We start from the raw sequence: 27,655 nt of genomic DNA on the forward strand, positions 1-27,655 counted from the left end.
AGCTTTGGCGTCATTACAGACGGTTACAGAGAGAAAACGAGCAGATTAATGGGATCAGAAGTGACAGTCTTGCAAGACGGAAACTGTTGTTGTGTTGATCAGTCAAGTTGTGAGTGACTAACTAGTGGATTTTTCCCACACACATGTCCATGTTGCCACTCTCGCCTCCTCACTTTGTCCTCTTTCTCCTCCAGTTGTTGATGAGCTAATGCTTCCACCTTCTCGTTCTCTTTCTAATCCCCTCCTCCTGCCATCCTGGAGATGTCAGTTTATCCTCCATCTATCTGTCTCTCTCTGTCTCATTCTCCCTCTTTCCTTTGTGTGTGTTCTCTGCTTCCTCCCTCTTCGGTCCAGCCGTAATGAGTAAAGGTCAGTGTGTCTGCGCTCTCCTGTTGTGCTGTCGGTGTTCGTGTCTGTCACTGAGGTATTTACCAGCTCTGGCCTTTAGCTGCTGCCGTAACGAGCAGCAAACACAGCACTGCAACAGCTGGTGGAGGGGGAAAAAAAACAACAAAAAAAACAGAAAGCACTAGCGTGAGAGGAAAGTAGACGACCTGAGGCACGGTTCAATCAACCCAGACATGAACATTCAGAAATCTAGTTTTAATTGAAACAAAACACTGAATCATGATGAATTAGAGTTGTCCGTGTACTAAATTTTTTGATAACACAACAGGATTTATATAGATAATAAAGTTCTGCTGTGTTACAAATCACGTCACTATAAAAAGTCACAATGACTTAAAGAAAAGGTTCTGATGCATTATGGAAAAAACTGCATCCTGTATCCCCCAAAGAGCATAAGATAATTAAATAATCCTCATATTTCTTCATTTTTTATATCTACTCCTCACATCATATCTTGTCTAAACTCTGTGTCATTTGGAGTATGTGAAATATCCAAAACTAAGGTTGAGTCAGTGTAGCCTAATGCATTTTCATTCATGCATCATAAATGTTGGTCTGATGAGTTACAGAAATAATAAGACCGCACCCCCACCCCCTCATAACTCTGCTGCTTATTACGCACCAGGAAAAAAAAAGAAAAAGATGCTGGATGCAGAGACTTCCCTGTTCTTTGATCATCACCAGTAGCTGCTGTGTCACTGCTCATTATATACTACCGCACCGAGGTTTAGACTCCAGAGCCGGATTCACAGACAAAGCAGTTTACTGTCTCTGGCTGGCGCGGCGGCGGCAGGCTGCAATCAAACTGGGCGACTGAGTTAAAATGAGGAGAGAGAGGGAAAAAAAAAAAAAAATCTACCAGGCAAAATAGATGCCAAGCTGAGGTCAGCAAAATGTGAGGCGAGGTTGAAAATAAACTCGCAGCAACACGGCCAGGAGCCAGGAGGGTTAGTGAGGAGAGACGAGCTGCACCGGGGAGACTCATCAGGTGTGCAGGTGGGCGTTGGGATGAGTTTGGGCTGCGATGACGGAGGGGGGAGAGAGTCAGAAACTGGCAAACGAATACAGAGGGAGGAAAAATATGCAGCCGAGTTGAGAAATCGCTGATGTTGTCGTCTTTCGTTTTGGGGGTCTTCATGTTTCCTTCCTCATTTTGTTAGAACGATGAGTTTATTCCCAGCTGCTCTCACTGCGCTGCTCTTCTTTCAGCAATAAATCAGTTTTACTTACAATCAAACAAATCCCCACACATGGTGGCTGTCGCTTCGATTCTTGAAGCTTTTTTTATGCTTTAAATCTGTTTTTCTTCCATTTTATGTGCATAACTACAGTGGATTATTTACAAATCCTAAAAGATTTCCAATTGGTGTCATGTATAACAAATGAAAGCAGCAAATCCAAACATATGAGGAAGTAAAATTAGAAATGATTGAGTGAGACACAATGTTAAAGTTGTGATTCTCCTGCTGCAACAAGTGAAGAAAATAAACTGTCAGTGGTTCAGATGTTTCACTGCAGCATCAAACTGGCTATAACGCTGCCAGCTGTGGTGGTGGACGGCCACATCTGTAACACGGTTGGGTTGTGTCACTACGACAATGATCTGCTGTTTCAGTATAAAGTGGTTTCATGATGAGATGAGGGGAATGTGTCTGAAGTGTTGTGCTATTGATTTGTCTTGGCCTCATGTCAGCATGACATCACCTTGGCAACACAATCTCAAGTGCTCTTTAGGCTGGCTGTTTTATCATCCACAAGCTTTTGTGTGTGAGTATGTGTGAGTGTGTGTGTGTGCTCTGTAGGAAAGAAATCCCATCTGCTGTTCAGGCAGCATGGATTTGCTTCGGTCTGACTCAGCAGTTTTTCCTTCAACATGCACTTGCACACACACACACACACACACACACACACACACTTCTCAGTATTCAAAGTGTCATTATCTTGTAGCAGCCTTTTCCATCACCCGCAATGTTTCTTCATAATCAGGTTCTGCCATAGCTCCCCCTGCTCTCCCTGTCTATCTCTCGACCTCTCTCCCTCCATCACACACACACACACACACACACACACACACACAGGATGCCAGCAGCATCCAAAGAAGAAATAAGGTTGCAGTTGTATGAGTTTTGTCGGTACCTTATAGCCTGCATGTCCCTCTGTCCCTCTGCTGTTGCACCACACGGAGCTCACCCTCGTCTCTTCATGATGCTCACTGCTCTGTGCTGCTGCTGCTCCACTCACCGTCTCCATCAGTCCATCAGTTCCCCATGAGAGCAGCCTCTGACATGACACAGGTCGGGGTTCAGACTGGGTGAAGTCAGAGGTGTTGGTCTTTTTTCTGCTTGTTTCCTGTTTGTAACAGAACTTCTCAGTCAGGTTAATTCAAACCGAGACCTTTCTCTGCTCAAATCGAGATACTCTTGTGTGGCTTTTATTTATTTATTTATTTTGCTGAGCTTTTGCTTTTAAATGCCACAGATACTGAAAAAAGATGACTGTGCCAATGCATTATATTTAAATCTGGAGCTCAGGATATTATCTGGGCATAAGCAAGATAATTAACAGTGTTTTATTCAGGGTTTTTTTTTCTTAGAATAAGTACAGTAAGTTCATTTAATACTGTAAGTGTTTTTGTGTTGTTGCATTTGGGGGACAAAAGAGTCCAGGAGTCTAAAATAGTTTCTGCAGTGCAAAGTTAGTGTCCCGTCCTCCTTCCCTCTTTTATGGCTTCCTTCCCTCTGCACCTTTTATTGGACTCTGGTGCATCATAATGCTCATCTGCTCCTTGTCCCAGTATCTCTTATGACCACAAACCATCTCCTTTGACCAACATATAAACCTATAAAAGTCCTATTTGTCTCTTCCAACTTCCAACTTTCTTTCAATTAAGATCTGCAAAACGTCATTGTCTCACTCCATGTCACTGTTCACAGCCCTGACTCAGACACAAAACACTGTTGCATTGTTCACACACCACAGCAATCTACTCTGGTTACACAGAGCGCAGAAAAATTGATTTTTGAAATTATTTTAATTACCTTTAAAGCACTAAACGAGCTGCCCCCACCCCCCATTTATGTGCTCCTAGTTAAAATAAAATAAAGCTGAGTCAGCAAATGGCTGTAAGATGCTGTTAAGACTTGATTGATTACCCAGTTTTATTATTTTTAACTACCTCTTTTTCATTAATGTTTACACCGTACACCACCGCATAACTTTCTCGATCACGTTGACTTACTTTTTGTCTGAAGTAATTTGCTTTTTCAGTCTCCAAGGAGTTCATATCATGCTGAATAATACCCGCCCTCAGCTGCCAGTGACGGGCGTCCCACAGGGCTGATGGGAGTGACTTTTATTTTACTCTGCAGTATTAACACAGTGTCTGTTAATCTCAAACACACCTGGGCGCCGCCTTCCAGCTGCTGCAACAGCTGTCGCCAAGACAGAAAGTACAAATAATACGCAAACATCTCCAAAACACCGTTGAAAAGACAAAGTCATATAAGTGTTTTTTAAAGGTGAATGAACTGACTCTTAAATTATTTTGCTCCACTTGTCAACTTGGTGTCAGAGTGTCGCTTTAAATATAGTTTAATCCATCTCAAAGTGTTTATGACTCAAATATCCCACTTAATGTCTTTGATTATGAGGATTTATTATTTATCATGAAACCCAGGGCATCGTTTTAAAGCTGGGAGCATGTAAGTGGACTTAAATCAGAAGTCAGACTGAGGATAAACTAAATTTACACTGTATTTTGTAACTTTTCAACATAAGCGAAACTGTCGACAGCCACTATAACTGCACACAGGGCATGAGCTTAGACAGCGCGTTTGTATTCCTGTCATCTGTGAACTCCTCACCACTAATCTGTGCACATTACTCAAACACATAAACAAGCAGTTTGCATTCAGATCCAAACTGTAACATTTGTTGTTGGCTGCCTTTTAAAAATCTCAGCACGGAGCGACTCGTCCAGACGGAGGTTTCACAGGTTTAAGGTTTAATTTCAGGTAGATTAAAATGTAATGAATCATATTTCACTCCTACAGTTTGTGTCTCGCTGCTCGCTCGGTCTGCGGTGACCTCTGTCAGCCTCGGTGTCAACCCTCTTCTCAACACACACACACACATTAGTGAGTCAAGTGAGATGTGATTCTCATTATTGACACACACTTCTTCTTATCTCTGTCCTCCCTACAGGAGCTGGAGGTTGGTCTCCTCTTGTCTCCGACAGATACCAGTGGTTGGAGGTGGACTTGGGCAGGCGGACCCAAATCACAGCCGTGGCCACGCAGGGACGATACGGCAGCTCCGATTGGCTGACGGCCTACCTGTTGATGTTCAGTGACACGGGACACAACTGGAGACAACACAGACAGGAGGACAGCTTCGGGGTAACTCTCTTTCAGTCATAATTGGCAACCAATTTAGTTTTACTGAAAACTGACAGCATGAAGATATAAAGTTTGTGTTCGCTTTCAAGTTGCAGATATATTTTGAGTCTTACATGGATTTCATGCTCATGCATTTGTTGAAAGAAACTAAATTATCTCATGTTCCAAATTTAATGGAGCAGGGTGCAGCATCAGTCAGAAAGTAATGTCTGCATACTGAGAACAAACCACAAATCTCTGCAAATAGATCCCTGATCTGATTCACTCAACATCGTGATGATACAAATCAGGATAAAATGCCTATTGAAATAAATTTGTGGTTTTGAAGTGAACTTCAAACATGATAAAGATAGAATGAATATAGTGGTCAGCTGGCAAAGGAAAGCTGATAGGTCAGTAGGGTTTTACACATCAGCAAGTTTTCCAATTCATGATGATACATTTTTGGCTGGACTACAACAGTGAGGCCAGCCCTGTAATCTGAATGATGATAGGACAGTGGGTTACTGAGCTGCTCTGCTCTGCTCTCTCCAGCTGCTTGTGAATGGTACGGAAGAGGAGGAGCACTTCCAATACACTGAGCCTTGGTAATGAGGCTTTGTACTTACTGCTTTCACCAATCATACATATCAAACAGACAGAGTTGTACATAAAAACCTGCCTCTATAACAGAAGTGCTTTGCTCTTTCAAGTCTCTTTCTCACTGTGACTGAAAAGTTAGTCTGTCTCCTCTAACTTTCTCTCTGAGTGATCATTTTGTAAGTAAATGCAGCCAGTATCACAGCACAGTCTTTGTCTTTAATGTATGTCTTTGGTAGGGTTTTTTCAGACGACATCAAAGTTGTAAAATTAGGATGAAAGCAGTCTAGACATATGCCTGGTTTGACCTAGTCTTGTTTTTGTTTTTTTTGACACAAAATGATTCACATCACTGTGGTTTTGAAGATCAACTTATTTCCTTTTTATATGTCTGTGCAGGTGAAATGATTGATGCTGAGTCATTCAGCTGCTGCTGTACCTGTCAGCTGTTGCAAAGCACACGAGTTGTGAAAATTATCTCTATAATGAAAACAATTTTTTTTTCTGTGATGGATTACCTTCCCAGAGCAATTTCCCATCTCTACAAAGCTCTTTAGATTTGTACTAAAAATGAATGAAAACCAATAGCTGCATGTTAGGCTATAAAAACTAGTGTAAAGTATCCCCCATGTATTGTTATTTGGGTTCAAGCTGCACCGTTTCATCTGTTATAGACAATATTACAGTGTGAATAGAGCTCTGGGTGGAGTGCAGCTCAACACTCGGCTTCATTGAAGTTATATAATACATTTGGCCTCACTGTCATACACATAATTTACATTATCTCCGGCGACTGCTACCGCCTGCAGAGGCAAGTCTTCTCACCAGGAGCCCGTTCACTCTTTATTAATAATGGATGGAACAATGAAAGGAACCTGGGCAGGGCTCCGTCGACTGCATGGAGCTGCTGTCGGATAGTTTAACCTCTGCTGACAGGAGGCGGGCACTGTTGCTGGAAAAGACTACAAAAAAGTCACAGCTTTGATTTTTTTCTGCGGCGGCGAAGGTGTCCATCAACGGTCTCGAAGCAAGGCGCTGAATGAAACACTTGCCGGCTTAGTCACCATGAGCCAGCCTTGATAACGGCGTCAGCTCAGTGCCTAAAATGTAAATGTGAATCTGCGAGGGAGCTGGCTGAGACATGCATATGGCGATTTAGATATTCTGCAGTGCAGCTGATGTATGACCGTCTCCAAATGGACTGTGGAGAAACTCACAGCCGAGTCTGTTTCCGTCCGCTTCTCCTTCGGTGTTGCTGTTTGCTTCGTGACTGCGAATTCCTCAGTGTTTCTCCCTCACCCTCAAAGACCATTATTTCCCAGCATTTTCTATCATTTTTAAACTATTACCCATCTCATTTTACAGCAAAGCGAGAGAGCACATACCACTGTGCAGAATGAGCAAACTACTGTATGTCGGGATGACAGGAAGCTGTGCAGGCCTCGCTTGATTGAACAACATTAGACATGAGTCAGAGGCAGTCGAGCGTCTCCTCCCTCCTTTATGGTAGACAGTGCACCCTTCTTGTTACAGTAGCAGCCCTTAGAGCAGCTTTTGATTCTGATTTGACAGGATACGATTTTCTCCCAGTGAAGGATTTGAAGCCTGGGAGTCATCGCTAAAAAAAAAAAAAAAAAAAAAGGGAGAGAGAGAGAGAAGAAATGGGGCTGCGGCTTAAAAAACTTGTTGATTTTACACTCAGCATGAAAGGTGATAAACCAAGATCAGCTTTCAGAGTGTTTTTTAAAGCTCCATATATTAGTCAGGCCAGCTTAGTGTGTCTGTTAAGGAGGAGATTTGACTGCAAAAACAGCTGGATCCAGCGCAGCCTCTCTGACTTCTTAGCTTACATGCTCTGTCTTTCTCCCTCTTCTCCCCCACAGTGCAAAGTAACTCCGTCTTCTTGAAGCAGCTTCACAAGTTTTGACTTACTTGTTGTGCTTTACCCAAGTACAGTAATGCTACTTAGTTCACCCCTACTCCTTTACGTACGTTTCAAATGCAAATAGTAAACATTTCATTCACTTTAAAACTATAGTTCCGCAAGTGTAAAACTTTGCATTCAGTTTTTGGCTTGAAGTCCTATCATAAAATACGATGCAACAGTGCTAGAGCTCCATCAACTACCACACTGCTACAGTATAGCACTCAGTGGGTCCATTTTCTTGCATTATTTACCTTCACTGAATTTTCTAATAACCTTTATGTACACTGGAGAGCTTTACGCGTATTGGATCATTTCTAAATGCTACCATTGCGAAAGGAAATGGATATCCTCATTTCCTCCACCACCCCTTGGTGTTAACGGTGTTTTTAAAGCTCCAGATGTCTCTGTGGTGTGTTGTCAGCAGTGATTTCCCCTTCAGACTTCACAGATGGTCTAATTTAAGTAGCTGTTGGTGGCCCAAGGAGGAAAAATAAACAGAGAAAAGTAAAAGAAAAAGAAAAGAAAAGACAAACAGCATACAAATGTGTTCATCCTTTTATTTGTTCTCCATTAATCATTACATAACCCCACAATGAAGTATAAGTTAACAGTGATTTATTAATATTAACAAAGTAGGTAACTTATAAGTAATGTGTAATGAAGATCAATAGATAAACACTGTTTACAACTCATTATAATGTAGCTGTAAGATAATATATTGACATTTTGGTTATCAGGGAGGGTGAGGTGACAGAGTTGCCAGGTCTGTGTGTGCCCGTATACTCCAATTTGAACTTTGATATTGATTTAATTTCATTCATGGATGTCTGTTTATAGATAGCATAATTAATGTCATTTGCCCGTAAAAGAGGTCCACTCAACCAGCAAACACACCAGAATCGTCCCACAGCAACACCTGGGTAACCCAATTTCACTGAAAAAAAGTGGACCTGGCAACCCCACTGGGGATAATGATGTAAACAAATGACATGTGTTGAGGTGCATGCTAGCAAGGCCTAGAGAAGTTTGTGGAAGGACTGTCAGGTTAACAGATGATGAATCTTCACCACAACTCACAATTTAGTTTTTCCCAGAGAGCTGGTAACCTGCCAACTTTGAGAACAATCTGTTGAAATGACTGAAAACTTTTAGATAGTAAAATTACAGGATTAAAGCAGAAGTAAGTGATATATTTGTGTTAATATAAGTCTTAAATAGTTATATCTTCCGGCAGCAATCACTTACATGGAGTGTTTGGACCGAAACACGGGTCTGTCAGTCCCTCTGCTCTGCTCTGAGCCGAGGAGAAAACTTTTCTCGTATCCTACAGTTTTTATCCAATGAGGAGAGAGAACGGCATGCAGGGCTGTGTGTGCAGCCAAGGGATGCGCGTGAATGTGGTGACGTAGCGACGAGGACTGTTATGGTGCGTTCAAGGCAACTCGTATTTTTCCGACCTGTGAAGTCGTACCAGTTCGATCTGGTATAGAGTGTAAAAAAAGACGTACTGGTACAATTTCACGGGTCGGAAGTTACGAGTGGCCGCTATAGTGACTTTCACAGGTAAAACAGGTCGGAAAAACACGAGTGGGTTGCCTGGAACGCTACAAAGTCGTAAGTTGTGACTTGAAGCTGTAATTTACGGTTTCAAAAGCCTGCCTGGAACGCAGCATTAGCCAAAACGACCGGATCGCTTACTTCTGCTTTAATGCTACAGAGTCTGTTTTAATACTTCTAGTCCAGTGACCTGTTCATTTATTTATTTATTGTTTTTGGAGAATGTCACACTGTTGCCAGGAGATGCAGCCGATCCTGTGATGCTTGCTCTCTTAAAAGTGATGTATATCTCATTTAAACTTTTCAAAAAGATACTGTTTTTAGTCATTTTTACAGGAATCTGCAAGTGAAGGACGTGTATGAGGGTGTATTTAGGCAGGTGCATGTAGGAACCACTTCCCTAACCATTGGGCCAGGCGGTAAATGATTACACACCTGAGAAAGTCTTACACAACTTATGAGCTAGTATGTGTAAAACCAATTCAAAGGCAACAATCATGAACATGCAACTATCAAAAGTTTAACTTGATTCAAGGTTTTACGAAGATTGAAGTAAAAAACCTTATGCTCTCCTCCTCCTCTTCTTCTCTACCTTTGTCACTTCAGTTCAGTTTAACCTGGTATGCTGTATTGGTATGAATGTCAGGTGCACAATATTGCCAGCGCGTTAAGGATAATACAATTCAATAATGAGGTGAGAGAAGAGAGAGAGAAAAAGAGGCTTGTCTGAGGCTACTCATATTTCAAAAGATGCTCGGGCAGGCAGGCGCGGTGCCGCTCTCCTCAGCCTCCTCAGCAGGAAACAGAGCCATTTGTTGAGCTTAACGCTTGGCTGCCCAGCCGGCTCAGCCCTTCAAAGCGCCCGAAGACGCCACTGAGATCACAATTATGCAGCACCAGGAAAGCCAATTTCACTCACACAGCCACATCAGTACACACTGTGCAGACACACACACACACACACACACACACATGGACAGGGGATGTCACACATTCACAAGTAGGGAGGAGACAAACACAAGTGAACCACATGCACACAAATGCACTTTCTTTGTCTTTGCCAGGGTTGCTCTGTGTGTGCTGTTCGCCTGTCAACCAGAAAGTCCCACTAGGTTTACACATGCAGCCGATCGAGAGAAAATAGAAGCCATTAGTCTTTTAAGAGAAGCTCGGTGTGGAGACAGAACAGGTCCCAGGTATTGATCACTGGACGGAGAGAAGAGGAGAGAGAGAGAGAGATTATTAGCAGTAAGGATCAATCGCCTCTGTGAGCTTTAAGTTTGAAAATGCTTCAGGATTACATATGTTGGGAAGAGTTTTTCTCCACATTCGGACAATAAATTTCAACAGGAAGTGGTGCATCTCTTAGTTTTAAAGATCATCTCATTGCAAATCATAGGCTACTTTTGTCACCACAATGAAGTTTGTAACTTTTACCTTATTCAATAACCACTTAGCTCAACATGTGAGCATCAGCTAGGGACAAAAAAGTCAAGTCAATTTTAAGAGCACATTTAAAAACAGGTGTTGACCAAAGTGCTTTACATACAAAATAAATTCAAACAAAGACAGGACAGACACAAAGAGACATTTAAAACAACAAGTGAGTGGGAATGATGGGATGGGAAGTTCTCATGAGACTGAAGTTTTAACTGAGTTTTTAAAGGTGTCTATGTAGGGTGAAGATCTGATTGTTTGTGGGAGACAATTTCATAGTTTAGGACCAGTAACTGAAAAGGGTCTGTCACCTCTTGTTTTTAGTTTTGTAGGTGGGATGAACAGCAATGACGTGTCGGTGGATCTGAACAAACAAGAGGTGGAGATATAATATGTTGCTAATCTATGCAGTGCTTTAAAAACAAATAAAAGTATCTTAAAATGAATCCTATATTTAACAGGTAACCAGTGAAGTGTGGCCAGTACGGGAGAGATATGAATGTTTTTTTCTGGTACCAGTAATGAGTCTTATTGCTGCATTTTGGATTAGCTGTAAACGGGATAGGGCTGATGATGATGATTCCAGAGTAGAGATAATTACAATAGTCTAGTCGCGAGGAAATAAAAGCGTGAACCAAAGTTTCTAAATCTTTGGCTGACAGAAATGATTTGAGTGAATCCAGTGTCCCTGTACCTAAAACGTATGTCTGGATCATGTAAAAATCATGAAACTAACATGCATTTCTTCTGTGTCAGGCTTTTCCAGGTAACAGCAATGCAGACACTGTGGTCCAGTACAAACTGGAACAGCCAGTCATAGCTCGCTATCTCCGTTTGATCCCCCTGGACTGGAACCCCACTGGGCGGATCGGACTCAGACTGGAAATCTATGGATGTCGATATAGTGAGTTGGCTTTTATTTTTTGACTCCAGGCATAAGGACAGTATCTGGATTTTGTTTGTTTATATCATAGCATATAAGTGTTTAATTCCTACATTTGCTCCCACAATACTCCCCGGGTGGGTTTCTATCCTGCCTGTAAACATAAGATCTCTTTTTAATTTGAGCTGGGACAGGAAAACTGCTGACATTGTAAAAAAAACATTTATTATTACTTTTCATACAGATTCATATGAATTCTGCTCTCATGCCAATAAGATGTAATTACCCACACTGGTCTTTTTCACGTGTGTGCTTGCTGCGCTCGAGTCATTAGCAGAGAGTCCACCACACCTTTTTACTGTGATGTTTTCGAGTTGTTTGTACATTAAGAGGCCAAAGGTCTTCATGCTCATTAGAAACGATTCACTCATAGAGAGAATCAATACTTTTCAAGCAGTTAAAAATAATGGCACACATTAGAGATTATGGGCTGTTGTTTGTTTTAAGGTGCATAGGGACCACATCATCATTTCACAATGTTCAGTAACAATGGAAACAACACTGAACTTATAAGACAGATGCTTTAGCTATGAAATGTCAGTGAAAGTAAGTCAGGTGTTTAAGGCTGCAGTCATAACTAAACTGTCTAAACTAAACATCAAAACTGCTCCTGCTGTGCTGATTTTTACTGTAATATCTCTTTCGCATATGATCTATAGGTGCTGTTGAGTTAGACTTTAACTTTTTCACTTCGACTCTGCACTTTCCAAGCAAACACCAGACCATCATTATTTCATATAGACAGTGTCAGATAGTGTGGAATTGGATTCTCTCCAATCATGAAACCACTTAATGGGGAAAAACAGGTGACAGACAGATGTTAAAACAGATGTTAAGGGGCTGAAGCTACATATTCTCTGAAGTTAGAGGTTAAAAAGTGAACAGTTTGTACTTTGTACTGATACTGATCTGTTTCAAACATACATAACAGAAAATGTGGTTTATACAGGCACGCTGTTGCACCGTATGTGTGTGAATTAATGGCTCCTCCTCCTTGTGTGTCGTTCCGCAGCGTCTGACGTGGCCAACTTTGATGGCAGCAGCAGTCTGGTCTTCAGGCTGAGCGTCAGGCCGAGCCGGACACAGATGGAGACGATCTCTCTGAAGTTTAAAACCCTGGGGAATTCTGGGACGCTGCTCCATGCAGTGGGACAGAGAGATCACAGCCTCACTCTGGTGTTGGAGAAAGGACGGCTGCTGCTCTATCACCAACAAGGTACGATGACATGAAATCTTCCAACGTGTGGCAGAGATAAAACCAGCTGATCCCTGAGGAGAAGTTCACATGTTACAGCAGCTCAGAAACAGGACATAAAATAAATAGTGAATTAAACATAAGGCACCATTTATGGGCTGGGATGGTTAAAGATATAGCACTAACCCTTCCCTCATTACCACCACCATTGAGTAAGGGCCTTAACCTTAACTGCTCCAGTGGGCAGCAGGTCAGACTGTGGTTTAATGAATAACCTTCAAGTTTGAATGAATACAGTCAACAAAGAAAAAAGGAAAATTGAATGAATGAGTTGAATAAATAGTGTATACAATATATAGAAACTGACTACATAACAGAATTGTGCACCGATGAGTGCAACATGGCTGCAGCCCTGATGTGCCTGCTATTGAGATTGTAAATAAAATGAAAAATAAGTACAGTTCATAGAAATACACTTGAATATTGCTACATGGTAATGATTAAAGGTTGTGTATGAAGGTGGATGTAGCCTCTGTGACGTCAGCTGTGGGTTTCTGAAGCTCAGAGTGGGCTGCTGCACTGCTGCCATCTTGGCAGTTCCTGACTCTGCTTATTAACAAAAGCAGCAAATGCAAAATTGTGCAAAGAGGTGGAGCTTGTGTGGAGCTGAGACTTTGGTGCATGATGTTTTCATAACTGTAGCAAGCATACTACACGCTCCCATTAGCAATATTTAGCACAGCAGGGTGTTTCGCTTGAAGGCTAATCCAAGGTTAATTCATTTGCCAGCTAATTAGCTTGTTTACAAGCCATGCTAACAAGCCAGGTATGATGAGTGCAGACACAGCTAATAAGTGTCAACATATAAAAATAATTATATTAGACATAATATTAGACTTTAACTACAAAAACAGAAGCACAAACTTCCTCACACCCTGTTAGTCAATTAAATGTGCAGCAGCCCGTATTGTTGGTGTAAGATTTGCATGAAAAATCTCCCGATAAAGGCACCAACAGCTCCATCATGGTTGAGTTTCATCATGCTAATTGGAGTGATGCTCAGTGAGTGAAAGCTAGCGCACAGTGACAGCATGGTAGATAGATATGGAGGACAAAACAATTATAATTTGGTTTATTAAATCTTTAAAGAGATGGTTCTCACGCTTGAATATATTTAAGTTTTTTCTGAGGACCACAATTGAAAGCCACTTCACAGCAGCAGAAACTTTGAATGTTTTAATTAAATCATTAAAGTATTTTAGAAGTTCTATCTGATTATTGTTCTGGCAAACTCTGCAGCTCTGTCAGCGCATTCGTTGTTCAGTCATTGTTCACTGCTCTGAGTAAATGTCAGCTAAACACCTAAACGGTGCAGTGTAATTATGCACTTATTCAGGCTCCAGAGACTCCAGAACCATCCTCTGTCTTTATAAGGAATTTAATATCCAGCACATTTCTGTCCCCACAATGAAACGGAGGGAGCGACAGACAAGTTGCTCTCTATCCATCTGCCAGTTTGCTTATGTGTTTGTCAGAAGTGATTTCTGAGATACCACTGATCCAATTTCAAGAAACTCAGGAGAATTACACTTCTTTCTGCTTTTCCTAATGAGCTCGCTGCAGTGAAGTCCTTGTTTGTCTGTCCATATGTCTCAGACAACAAAAAAGTAAAAACACTCAGACATATGGAGAATTGGTGCTGTTCACCTCTGCAGGCTTAAGGTGACAGCATCGTTTGTTGGGGGAATTGCGTTTACTCTAGTAGTTTAATTGTAGTTTTTTTCCCCCCAGACGTTCTCGCTCTAGTTCTCTCACAGTTTGACTCCTTCTCATATTCTCTCTCTTATTCTATGATTGATGTTAGCAACATGTGTTAAGGATGAACTCTGCGGAGCACAGTGGGCTTGCACAGTTTAATATGATCCATGGACTCTGCTCGCACAGGATGAAGCATTATGAAGTCTATTGGAGTGTGTGTGTGTGGGTGTGAATGAGGTTAAACCTGAGGTGTTGTCCGACTGCCAGGCCGTCACATTACCGCCATATGGTAAACCTCTCATCGACGGTGCCATCTGGCTGCTGGAGCACTCGAGTGCTCTGCTCAGTAACCGTTCCTTTCCTTCCTTCATTCATGGGTTTTCTGTTCTTTTATCTGGAATATCAAACTATTTTTTTCCTGAGAAACCATGCAGGTTTTCTTGTACTAAATGATCTCATACTGTATTCACTGTGTGTGTAACTGTGGATAATTAATCATAAAGCTAGATAGTTGGAGCTTATCCAGCTATCCCAGCAAGGATTCCTCTGAAAATAACACTTGTTTTACTCTCTTTTATTCTTATTGAACATGAGGGATAGAGGGTTAGGATCTTCTATACTCTCAGGTAAGAGTTGAATTTAATAGTATGATTTAACATCAACTTGCCTATGGTATAGTTTTGACAGAAATATTCTGCAACTGAGCAAGTGGAGAGCTGAGAGAGTATGACCATTGTTACAGTGCCGACCGAGTTTACAATTGTGCAGGAGCAAAGAAGGCAAATCCATCACATGCAGACATGATGTTGCTTGTTGTTTGCATGATTTCAGGCAGTGGGCTTGCTGCTTCAAGGCAATACATCCACCTGGTGAATGGACTATTTACAGTAGTTTCCACTTATGATTTTACACAGTTGCAACTTTGACTTGAATCATAGGAAAAAACCTCTGCAGGGGAAACACTGACTTAGTTCTAATACCATTCTAACATAATGTGAAGATGCAGGTATACAGTCAGGGCCTTGAAGGCATCTTTATTTCAGTGCATATCATATTCACTCAGGTTCACATATTTGTACTGGATTTCCATATTCTGTTTGAGCACATGTGGACATATGGAAATGTTATGAGTGAGCAGGAGCATTGTAATGAGGCTGACCTCAGGTGTAATTGTGTGCTTTGGATAAGAAGGGAAATCAGCTCCATGCAGACATTTTAGCATTTTGTTTTTGTAGTTTCAGTAATGAGCGCATTATACTCAGACATTTAATTGTACCACTGTGGCTATATATAGACTCCACCTGTTGAATGTCAGTGGTGGTGGAGGTTTTGCATGTCTGATTAAGCCACATGTTGAACAGCTTCCATCGCTCACTCTGACACATTATGCGCTCCACTTCCTGCATTGTTCTAAAATGATGTTTTGCTGCATAATGTATAAAGGTGAGCTATTTTAATATGAAAAACAAATCCAGAGAGGAGCTCACGTGCTAAAAAAAAAAAACCTGGCTGATACTTTTCTGAGGAAAATAAGGCCAATTTTGGTGAAACCCAACTTTCTCTCTGCTTCCTGCCATCCCTCATAGTTGTCTTAACCTCGCTCTGTCACCCCCGCTCCACAATATCACAATATAACAGAATATTATCCAATGCCCTCTAGTAGGGAGGAGGTGGAAGAGAATTAATTCCCAGGTGGTATCATCTCGTGTCTCTCAGCTTGAGGTGTCATTTGCGAAAGCCATCAGCCTGCATGACATCAGCTCCCTGAGTGACGCCTGTCACAGCTCCCCGCTGCTCAACAAAACAACTCAAAGAACTCTGGGAAACCGGGAAAACAAAAACAAACAGCGTCTAGTTGTTGTAACAGAGCAAAGATTAGATTAAACTATTATAATCCAGCAGTATACAGCCAACACTGAAAAATAAAAAATAAATAAAAACATGCTCTGCCTCAATCACAGTGCTGTCAGAGCAGACTTCTCTCTCTCCGTGCCTCTGCCCACCTCGCTGCCCTCCACCTCCTCTTTTTCTGCCTTTTCTATTTTCCTCCCTTTCCATTGTTATTTATCACAGTCTCTCTCATATGTCGCCCCAATTCTGGCCCTGCTAGATTTTTTTCTCTTTTTTTCTCCCCACAGGCGATTATTTGCCTTTTTTCAATTGCATGCTCTTTGTCTTCCTCCTCTCTCCCCCTTCTCTTTCAAATAGCCCTCCCTCCCTCTGACTCTCCCAGGAGTTTGCAGTCTGTAGACAGTGTAATTTAGATCAATAGCTTGGAGCATCCACCCTGAGCCACAGCATGCTCCTCCACAGTCAGCTGCTGAGGAGAGGAGAGGAGAGGAGAAGACAGGAGGAGAGGAGGAGACAGGAGAGGATTCTTCATAGAAAAGTGTGAGAGATTTTCTAAGACATACTTTGGCAAACTGCTCCTGAGCTTCTCTTTAACAGTGATGCATGTTAGATCATGAGGAAAAACGAGCTGGCTGAGACACGGAGGTCTTAAAGATGGCTAATGATGGCTAATACCGAGCATCAGGGATACATACAGCTTATAAACTCACAAACATAAAGAGCTCAGACAGCGCAGATGTGTTTTTGTTAGTTGGAGAGTAACAGCTATTTGCATAAATTAATGTCCGAATGAAGACTGACAGACAAACGAATGGACGGATCGACACACAGTGAGCAGACAGGCAGCCAGGCAGACAGGCAACAAACAAATAAATACAACAATGAGAGATGGCCCCTCTATCTGCCCGAAGCTGTCCAAGCAGTTGAAATAAATTGGCTGGCTCATTAAGATTTATGCCCACTATCCAAAACCATCTCATTTCCTCTCTGCTTTACATTTATCAAAATGTCATTTTGCTATAATTTGGCCCACTGCTTCATAATTCAGTTCAATTCTAAACTGTCACCAGGATGCTGTAATACACTGGAGTAAATATACCGAGGGCTACAGTGTTTTGGTCCAGTGCGTTCTGGACGAATGGTGTTAAGTGTTGCCGACTAAATTAGGATGGCATCACAGAGGCGTGCGGGCCGAGCTGCATGCTAAGCGGTAGCCTGTCTTCTCAATGATAAGGATGTGGTACGGCTGGTTTCCAGTTGCTGCTCGTGCTTTTGCACTGTAGAAAGAGTAGATTTTATGGTAACGAAAACATCAGCACGATCACAAAAGGTTTCCACTAATCATACAGAGCAACAAAAGCTTCAGCCAGACCCCACTTCTTCCGCCCCCCTCAGGCGTCTGTAGAGTGCTCTTGAAAAGAGATGAATCTCCCTGGACAAAGTCTGCCAGTTGGCACGGAAAATACAAGACTATGAATTGTTGTGATTACTGTTGCATTTGCTTACTCGCTTTCCACTTAGTCTATAGTGATTTACAGTGAGCCTGCAGGAGTTCCTGTTGTAAACAGCCTCGTAAGAGTTTTGCTCTTCAGACGAGCCTGGAACAGCGAAGATAGTGAAGGAGGGCTCTTTACTGTACTGCAGCTGTATTACAGGGCGGCTGACTGCTGGGTCATTCTGAGCAGCAGCAGCAGCAGCAGCAGCAGCAGATTGGATCTCAAAAAGGCTCCACACACAGCTCCATAGCTGGAAAGTAAAATGTAAATGATTGGCCACTTTGTTGCCCTCTGAAAGCAGAGGGTAAAAGCAGAGACGTTCTAATATTGAGCCTAGAAGGACTTTGGTAAAAGACACAGAGAGAGGAAACCAGCTACGGGTATGCTGCTCACCCACTACAACACTGTAGCTACAGTAACACACAACCTGCAGAACTAATAATGGATATTAGCCTTTGTGTTTGGCCCCTTCACACTTAAAAGAAACCAAAGTTCAGTTCATACAGATAAAATGAATTTGTTCTTCTTTTTTTTTTTTTAGCTTGAACCTCCTTCTATGACTCCATTACCAGCTCCACACCGCTCCCAAACTAATTTAATTATTGCACCACTGTAGAGCCACAGACATTTCAAACTTGAGATAGATCATTTATTTCAATACTTTAATGTGTCATATGCTGAATTTGGAAAAAAACGGCACAGTAAAAATATACTGTATGGAGATTTTATTTAGAGAACATGAAGTATGCTGCATTTCAAAAATACAAAAATGACTCATTCTGATGTGGCACATGCGGACATTTGGAAATGAGGATGGTTTTGCTATGAGGCTGCATGGCTGACCTTAGTTATAATTGGTTTTGGTGGTTTTGTTCTGGTAGATTCAGTTATGAGAGTATTATATCCAGACATTTAATTGTGGCTATATTCTGTATATGACTACAGCTGTTGAATGAAAATCATATTTCATATGAAAAACAAATCCAGTAATACTTAATGAAAAAAAATCAGGCGCTTTATTGAAAAATCCTCCTGTTACCTGCTACTGTCTATTATTTTAAATGCCCAACAAACTAGCTTCAGCAGTTGTAGATGTATCTATGGATGCAGCACGTGTCCATAGATGGGTGGGTTAATTAAACTGTTGTGAATGCCGCTCATGTTAATCATTTGAAAACTGATTTCCTCAGTTCAGCGTTATGAACATCTTTTATTGAACAACAAGGAGCATCAAAATAAGGCAAACCAACCTGCTAAGGATTAGCATGTTGTTAGCGTTCTCGTGCTGAGCATGCTAATACTAATCCAATTTAGGTCCCAAAGAGCGCTGTCGATCTTCATCTTGTCATGCAAGGTTCATTCTGCTCTGCGTGTCGTTAATTGTTATGTATTCATGTCACATCTTATTCACTTTGCAGTGTTTATTTGTGCGATTTATCAACATGTTTTTTTTTTCTGGTTTTGCTTTGCTTCCTTTTCTCCAGAGTTTGTTTTATGGTAATAAACTCTATTCCCAACTGTGACTAAAGCTGAGAAGTGGAATGGAGGAAGTACATTATTTTTTACAGTCAAGCTGTATTTCAAATACCGGCACCACGTGACGCTGAAATCCTGAAACAATTATAACAGTGTGTCTCCAGATAAGACCTGTCGTTGTCGTCCTTCATAAACAGATTTAGAGCTCGAGCGAGGAGCCATAATGGAATAGCAAACAGAATATGATTAGGTGATATTGCCTCGGGGAGCTGTCTGGACCGGCGCACTCCTGGGCAGCAGAGTGGAGTGTTCAGCACAGACTCCTCAGCTTTAAGACAACAACGTTCAATACTAGTCATTTCACTGTGGATAAATCAAACTGTTATTGCAGAGTAACACAGCTGCACTCTCCTCCGTCTGGACGAGATGACTACAGCGCGTTTGAGGAAACTCGCTCCTCACCAACAGGCAGGAGAGGAGGATGAGGAGGAGGAGGAGGAGGAAGAGGAAGAGGAAGGGGAATATTAAGAGTGACAGAGAGTAGAGGGCATTTCGTGATGGAAAGTTAAGTGATTCTATAATTGTTTCCCTCAGACTTCTCATTGATCTCACCCTCTCTATTTCCACCTGTACGGCCTGTAATGAAATATGTCACCTCGTTAAACGGTCGCGTCGTTAAAGGAGAAGTTTGAGGGTTTGTTTTTCTTTTTTTTTTATGGCTTCATGCCAGTGAAAGCCAGATCCAGAGGTGGGAATTGTTTTCAGGTTGTCCTAACTTACGAATGGGACATGTGGACACGATGTGAGGCAAGGATGAACTGATTTGTACTTGGCGGTTAAAGGTCAAGGGCGTGGTGACCTTACAATACACAGATTTGGAAACACCTCCATAACGTCTTGAGGGATTTTATTCATATTTGGTTTGCTTGAAGAAGGTCACAGTATTGAGGTGTTGCGACCATTAAACGTTGTTTTTGTGCCGGAGTCTGTTCTGTGAGGTATTTTTTTCCCTCTTTTATTCATATTTGGTAAAAATCTTCACCTTGTCACAAGTAAAAACTCATTTGAATTTGGTGGCCACAGGTCAAGGTGATCTCAGAAAACATGACTGCGGCCGTGTGAACACAATATCTCCAGAGCTCCTCAAGGGAATCAAAGATGAACTGATTAGATTTTGGGGGGGTCAAAGAGTCAAGATCACAGTGACCTCAGAAAACTTTTTATCTATTCCTGAAGCCTCAAACAGCAGTTAAAGGGACAACGATGAGTTTGCTTTTGGTTATAAAAGAGTCTTATATTAATGTGGATGAATCTACGTTACCCACATTTGTTAATGGGTCCGTTTTCGATAAATATATCGTTTTGTCTTTATCGTTATTTTGTTATTATTATTTAGTCGACTCGCCCAGCATTTCCTACTTTCAGTTTCGTGGACGCTGCCCGGCGGGTCATGGGAATAATGCCGCAGAATCGCCGTTTATGGTCGGAACTACGATCTGATCGTCTTCAAACCTCTGACTTCAATTCTTGATTTGAAAACATTCTTGGCAAATGTTCGCCTGTCTTTCGCCGTTCCAAGAATTTCACCATGCGCGCGGAGGCTCATGGGAAACGTAGTGTGAAAACACTTCGCTTTCCAAAACTCCTCGTAGTCCCTTTAAGACATTTCATATGACAGCAGGCGTGTAACTTGAAACTAGTCCATGTGGTAGAGGCAGCCAAAATTGAGGCTTTTTTTTTTTTACATACATATGTTTGTTTTCAAAAAAATTTGTTATCAAAACCACAGTCTCTGTCTGTCTCTCTGTCAGTCATGAAGAAAATGTTTTTCATAATTAATAAGTTAGCACATCTTTCTCCATCTTTTCTCTCTCTACATGTTTGCGGATGCAGAGATGGATCCACCCGTTCTGTCGTTAATTACGTCCTGCTCTCTTCTTGCAGCATCATCATGTTTCACGCCCCACGCTCCTCCCCACCAGCATACAGATAGGTGCTGCTCTAATGAGAGCGGGTGACCTCTGTGACCTGCTCCTCCTTTGAAACAAAGATGAAAATGTTCCACTGAAGCTGCCACGTCTCCGTGACGTTTTGATAAATCAAACATGAGCCTTTGAGGTTTTCCTGCTGCCAGAAATAAGACGCATCTTTAAACGGATCTTTTCAAGCATGTTTGTCCTTGTTAAAAATGTATTATGTAGAGAATCACGCGGTGGGCTGACCTTGACGTGTCTTTGAAGTATTCACCTTTAAAGATCCTCAGCAGAAAATCTGTATCAGTGATGATCAAATTCGGCATTGTGATGATGTAATTGATTGATTGATTGATTGATTGTCCATGCAGGTATGAGTTCATCCTCTGGTGGCCAACTCCTCGTCGCCGTGGGCAGTCTGCTGGACGACCAGCACTGGCACCACCTGAAGCTGGAGCGACGCAGCACTCACCTCAACCTCTCCGTGGATAAAAACACACAGCAGGTTCACACTCCAGCCGAGCTCAGCCACTGGGACATTCACCAGGTGAATACGACACAAAAAGTCGTTTTTTATTATTGTGATGCTTTATTTATGATGTAACATTTGCAGTCTGGCCACACAGAGGTTACACTTTTGTACTGTAGGGAATATGGCGGCTGTGTAGCTTGACTTCCTGTTGGTTTATTATCAGACCACTTCCACCTTCAATCACTAACATCTACAGTACACTGTTATGTATAGTGTCTGAATATCCGTTAACTCATCTGGGGTTTTATTACAGAAACATCCCATCCTAAGTCTCAAATCTTCGGTTAAGTTAGGAGGACCATGAAATAGGATTTTTTTTTCCCAACCTGGTTTTACAGACAAAATCTTAAGCTAACTGTCTGATTCCTATCTTATCTCACTTCAACCCGTCTTATCTCAGGTTAGGAAATCCAGCACTGGTTATCAACTTTTATATCAGTTACCTAGCAACTAGATGTACTTTTTTTCTAATCTCATCTTGCTGAGGTTTTTTTTTTTTCAGAACCTGTTGGATTTCTTATTGAAATGTACAAAAATGTCCACTTCACCCTGAAAATCTGCTTTAGTAAGAGCATGAACCAACATTTTTATCAGTGAGTCTTCTCTGGTCTCAGCTGCTCAGCTTAACTGCAGCATCATGACTCATTAGTAGCCCGTATCTGCTAACGAGTGTTTTGTCATCAAGCTGCAACATGTTGTGAGAGTTTGCTATAAGCGTCTCGGTGAGTAATGTCCATCTGTTGATATTTCGTTGGTTGTGAGAAAGCAATAAAAACCATGTGGATGAAACAAATGGTGGCTGCGTACTGTGGTTGTGCAGCAGCGTGCCAAAGTTACTGTAGCAGAGTCGATTTAAGAAGTTTGGGAATGTGTGTCATAAACTTTCTGGCCATTTTTTCCTTAATTACGTCCTAACCCCAATTAACACAGTCACCACTGTCTTCGTGGCTTTATCCTTGCAGCAGTTTTGGTGTAAAAGGCTGGTTCAGACTTTCTGCTGCTTCTGATGTTTCCTGGTACCAGAGTGAAATAATGTTTATTTAAGACATAAAAGAATAAATTCATCACCTATAATTAACTTATTGGCTCACAGGCATGTCACATATTCTAATGATGTACTTACACATTAGATATCAGCCATATTCTCATGAAATTTACCTTATGAATGAAGAGAGGGTCTCTAGGCAATTCTTTTTCGTTCCTGCTATCAAAGTGCACTGAAGCACTTTGCTTTGTCAATCAAATACTCTACAGTCTTGGCTTTGAAAGCTCTGAAGGTAAACTGATAGTATTCATGCTTTTAGTGACTGCATCTACCACATGTGTTATTTTCTTGTGTGTTGCAGCTAAGTGTTGGAGCCGTCCAGAGCCATGGGCTGCAGAAACCTATCTTGTCCAACAGGAATTTCCACGGCTGCCTGGAAAACCTTCTTTACAATGACCTCGGCCTGTTGAACCTGGCTAAACAGAAAAACCACCAGGTGTCAATGGTGGTAAGTGATGATATACTGTATGTTATGACAGTGAAATCAGCCCTTCAAAGTTTACAGGAAGGAAGAAGTTGTGATTGTTGAGTTATTAAGTGGGTAAAGTGGGCGAGTGACATGAGTGGGTTGTATTAGGCAAAATAAAACGCCTGTTTTTATTGTCAAAGTGTTTGACTTGTGACTCAAAGTGGTGCCTTCACATGATCCTTCAGTACACATCACACATGTTCAGATGGAGCAGCAGAGTTATGTTTTCTTAACTTTTAGTTGTGAAAGGATTTCACTATTTCTAAACAACGAAAGCAAAGTGTTGTATTTTTTTAATAGGGACAAGGCAATCTACTGTAATATAGTTTTAAAGACTGAGAGTTTACAGTTATTGCTAATTACTTGACTTGGATCTTTACAAGTGTTAAAATAGTCAAACAAAACATACAACATATATTCATTTCTAAGGTAACTGGACTAAGAAACATATCTTTTTTTCTGCAGCTTATTTTCCTCAAAATGACCCAATACAAGTTAGTAGTCAACAAAGACACAAATTTGTCTCATTATCTCATGACAAAGTCTTGTAATTGTATCTCTCGATCATGCAGGTAATTAACGGTGTTCATCCTGTGGATCCTCAGTTGTTAACTATCTCTATCAGGAGACCAATCAAATACAAACTTGGGAACAAGTTGAAGATTGTCATTCACTTTTTGACTTTTTGTGTTCTTTCTCCTCTTTCCTAATTTTTCCCTTTTCGGTCTATCAGTGTCATCATTATGCTCATGGTCACCTCCATGATTATTATTATCATCATCATCATCATTTTCAACATCTGCATCATCATCATGCTTTTTAGTTTTATATGTGTCATCATCATCATCATCGTTGTCATTAGCATCACCATAATGTCCTTCATTATCATCATGTCCACATTTTGAAAGTGGCAAAGCCCAAAGCAAAGAAGGGAAAAAAAAACGAGAGGAGAAGAAAAATGAAGAAAGGATGTAGAGAATGAAAATGAGAAGTTTGGAGAAGAGTCAAGGTCGAGGGAGAGATGGAAAACAGCTCATTGTAGTGCATAAATCACCACAGAAAAGTTTTTTCATGCTGAATTTCATGTTCGCATCTAACTTACATCGTGTTCCCTTTTTGAATAATCCGAATGTCTTTGTTTCAGTTTTCATTTTTCATAATGCACTGTGTAGATTTCAGTCATGCTAATGTTTATGGAATCTAAAAACAAATTGCTCCAGTACAGCTTTAAATCTGTTTATATTTGGTGTCCTATTCCCCCGAGCCAAGCTGGGATTAACATCCTCAAACAGTGAGAGTGGGTGCAAATGCTTTGTGACCCTGATGCTTCAGCTTTTTGCAGCTTGTTTTAGCCGCTCAGCTCATATCAATATGTTAATACAGGTGTCTTTTCTCGGGGAGCTGCTGATGAGACCTCTGTGACATAAAGTTAAACTGAGTCAGCCCCCTGCAACTGATGAATATTCATGTTTTATCATCTCTTTCATAATCGTTGCTCTCTCTCTCCCTCTCTCTCTCAGGGCAATGTGACCTTTTCCTGTGCTGAGCCTGTTTCAGTCGCCGTGACGTTCACCGACTCCGAGGGTTTCCTGCAGCTGCCCGGGCTGACGTCGTGGTCGTCGGGGGTTTTCGCCGTAGCGCTGCAGTTCAGGACGTGGAACAAGGCGGGGCTGCTCTTGACCTTTGACCTACCTCAGCTGCAGAGCGCCGTCTGGTTGTACCTGGGTGAGGCCAGACTCCGTCTACGGATCAGTAAGGCGGGCCGAGCCCCGCTGGAGCTCAGCGCAGGTGGGTACCACCATGATCCTGCATCACCTCTGTTACTTTCTATTTGTTCTCATACTGTATGTTTAAAGGAATAGTTCACCAAAAAATGAAATTCAGTCAATATCGACTCACCCTCATGCTGATGAACTCTGGAGTAGTTGTTTATTCCTCAAAGTGCATCTGGAGACTCGGGAGGGGGATTCGTAGTCCAACGAAAACTTTACATGAGTGTTGTGAGAGCGCGCCCCAGGCAAATTCAATACAGGACTATTTAGGCTGTAAAAATGTCCTAAATTATGTTGTTTCGAGTAAACTCTGGACTATATCCCTTCAGGACACTTGGATTGCAGCGGATGAATAGTATGGAGGAATATTACAAGGTAGTTTTATGGACGTTTTTGTGTCGGGCGCTATTGACTATATGAGATAAGGATTTGGTTGGACTATGAACCGGCCTCCTGGGTCTCCAGATGCACTTTGAGGAATAAAAAACTACTCCAGAGTATTCATCAGCATGAGGGTGAGTCAATAATGACTGAATTTCATTTTTTGGTGAACTATTCCTTTAAGCTGAACTTTGACCTCGGATACAGGTACTGTGGAAAGATAAAAACAATTATAGGCATTATGAAAAACAAAGCCATGAACTATTTAAAACTATTCACAGTTTTTACAACAGTTTATATTACAATATGCAGCACTAATGTGTTTGACAGACTGTTCCTTATTTGCATTGAGCGTCATCCACACTGACTTTGTAAAAGAAGTGAGCTCAGTATTTTAGCTGGCAATTATAAATAGATTATAAAAATAGATCAATATTTGCATGTGTGAATGTGCGTTGTTAGGTTCAGGTCTGAATGACGGTCAGTGGCATTCGGTGGAGATGACCTCCATACAGGACCGTCTGAGCATCACGGTGGACAAAGACGAAGGCGCCACCGCTCACACCAGCATCCCCCTCCCTCTGACTGCAGACAGCCAGCTCTTCTTCGGTGGTGAGACGACATTATGACCTGAGCTGCTGCTGTGTGTGTGTGTGTGTGTGTGTGTGTGTGTGTGTGCTGTTTCTATTTTCTGTTTCTATTCATTAGCCGCGTGTACAGACAGAAACTCCTGTCACAGACGCCGCCACACCTGAGGACAGATGGTATGTTTCTTCAACTAAGAGCCTCCTCTTGTTAAATATCATAAACTGCTCTTGAAATATTTGGCTGCGAGGATGGAAAACTGCTGACAAGGACATTTTTAGAGCTGGTTAAAATTCATGGAGGTGCTCAGGTAATAATTATCATCACAGATCTCCTGTGGAGGTTTAGAGCCCCCCACCCCGTCCTCCCCTCCACCCCACACAAACTCCCCTCCAGAGAGAGATGAAGTCATAAAGCTGCTTAGGCTCATCCTCCCTCCTCCTCCTCCTCCTCCTCCTCCTCTTCTTCCTCTTTTTCTCTTTGACGTTTCCTCTCTTCAGATCATCTTCCTTCCTCCCTCTTTTTCTTTCCTTTTGCATATACATCCCCATCTCTCTCCCACCACCATCCCTTTTATCTGCGAGGTTTGTGTATTTTCTCACCCTCCGAGTCATGCACTCGTACACTCATACACAAATTAAGCCATAATGTATGCTGCAGATGTTTACAGTAAGCTGCCATATACATCTCATTGGTTATTCTAGAGAGTGCGTCACATGGACATTCAACAGTAACATTTTAATATCCCCATTAAGAAAGCATGGGCTATAGTGCACTGTAATTTAGTTTGAAGCTGATACAGTGACATTTTAAGTGTTAATTAATGTACAGCATGTTCGCAACAATTATTACTTCTCTTATGAAGACATAATTTATACTTATACAACAACACAGTCTTTTAGAGTCTGTCCTGTACCTCGGCAGGTCGCAGCTATGAATTAGCGTAAGGTTCAGTCACTGTCTGTTTATACAGCAGCCTCTACTTATGAATGCACACAGGAGACGGTACACTTTCAGACAAGTGCATTAACAAGCACTCACATCTGCTTACAAGTACACTATAGCTTGTAATGAACATTTAACAGATGTTTTTATTCTGCTCATGAATGCCAAACCGGGGGAATTTTAAGTGTGAGCAGTTCAAACGCACCACAGTCTTCATATGGAGGAAGACAAATCACTGTGGGCTTGACAACTCTAAGGAATTACACTGAAGTGAAATGATAGCTAGAGATGCTGTGACTAAGTGTGTGTGCTGTGACAATGACTAAGTATGTCATTGTCGCTGCCATAAGGAAAACGACTCCTACAAAATCTTCTTTTGAGCAGCGAAAATTCAAAGTGACAATAAACAGTGAGTCATCGTTTCCCCCCTCCTCTGCTGGGAGGTGTCGAACTGTGCGCTTGATGGGCTGACTGTAATTAGAGCCTGCAGAGCCTGCAGCAGCAGCATCAGCAGCGCTGTATTTGGCTACAGATTTCTCCCATCCACGATCCACCTGAAAGCATCGTCAATCACTGATGGATGAGACATGGAGCTGATTCACAGACGCAGGCTTTAAGTGACAGGTCTACGTCAAAAAAGATATTCGGGAAGTATTCAGACGCCTTCATGTTTTTTTTTTACATCTTGTCATTATTCATTTGTTCCCTCATCAATTTAGACTCAATTACTAAAGTGAAAACAGGATTCAGGATCTTTGAGATGTTTCTTAACTTCAGTCTCGTCTATATAAGACCTCACAGCTGACGATGCACACCAGAGCAGAAACACCAAGAAGCAGTCTGCAGAGCTCAGAGACAGGACAGTGTCCAGCTACAGATCTGTGAACATAAAAAAATAATACTTCTGCTGCATTTAAAGTTCCCAAGAG

The 27,655-nt window shown here is 41.6% G+C and overlaps 1 protein-coding gene across 2 annotated transcripts in view; it reads left to right on the plus strand.

Annotated features, from left to right (window-relative positions):
- Positions 1–27,655, plus strand: part of LOC146989066 (contactin-associated protein-like 4) — a 115,481-nt gene that overhangs the window by 33,868 nt on the left and 53,958 nt on the right. For both annotated transcript variants that reach the window (XM_085775002.1, XM_085775004.1), the window contains exons 3-9: positions 4,612–4,805; positions 11,062–11,209; positions 12,261–12,464; positions 21,369–21,544; positions 22,876–23,022; positions 24,564–24,831; positions 25,659–25,808. In XM_085775002.1, the coding sequence (XP_085631128.1) occupies positions 4,612–4,805; positions 11,062–11,209; positions 12,261–12,464; positions 21,369–21,544; positions 22,876–23,022; positions 24,564–24,831; positions 25,659–25,808 (1,287 nt within the window). The remainder of the gene's footprint in view (positions 1–4,611; positions 4,806–11,061; positions 11,210–12,260; positions 12,465–21,368; positions 21,545–22,875; positions 23,023–24,563; positions 24,832–25,658; positions 25,809–27,655) is intronic.

The sequence above is a fragment of the Trachurus japonicus genome, chromosome 4 (assembly GCF_045865225.1).
Source record: "Trachurus japonicus isolate A0001 chromosome 4, Traja_1.0".
NCBI classification, from domain to species: domain Eukaryota; kingdom Metazoa; phylum Chordata; class Actinopteri; order Carangiformes; family Carangidae; genus Trachurus; species Trachurus japonicus.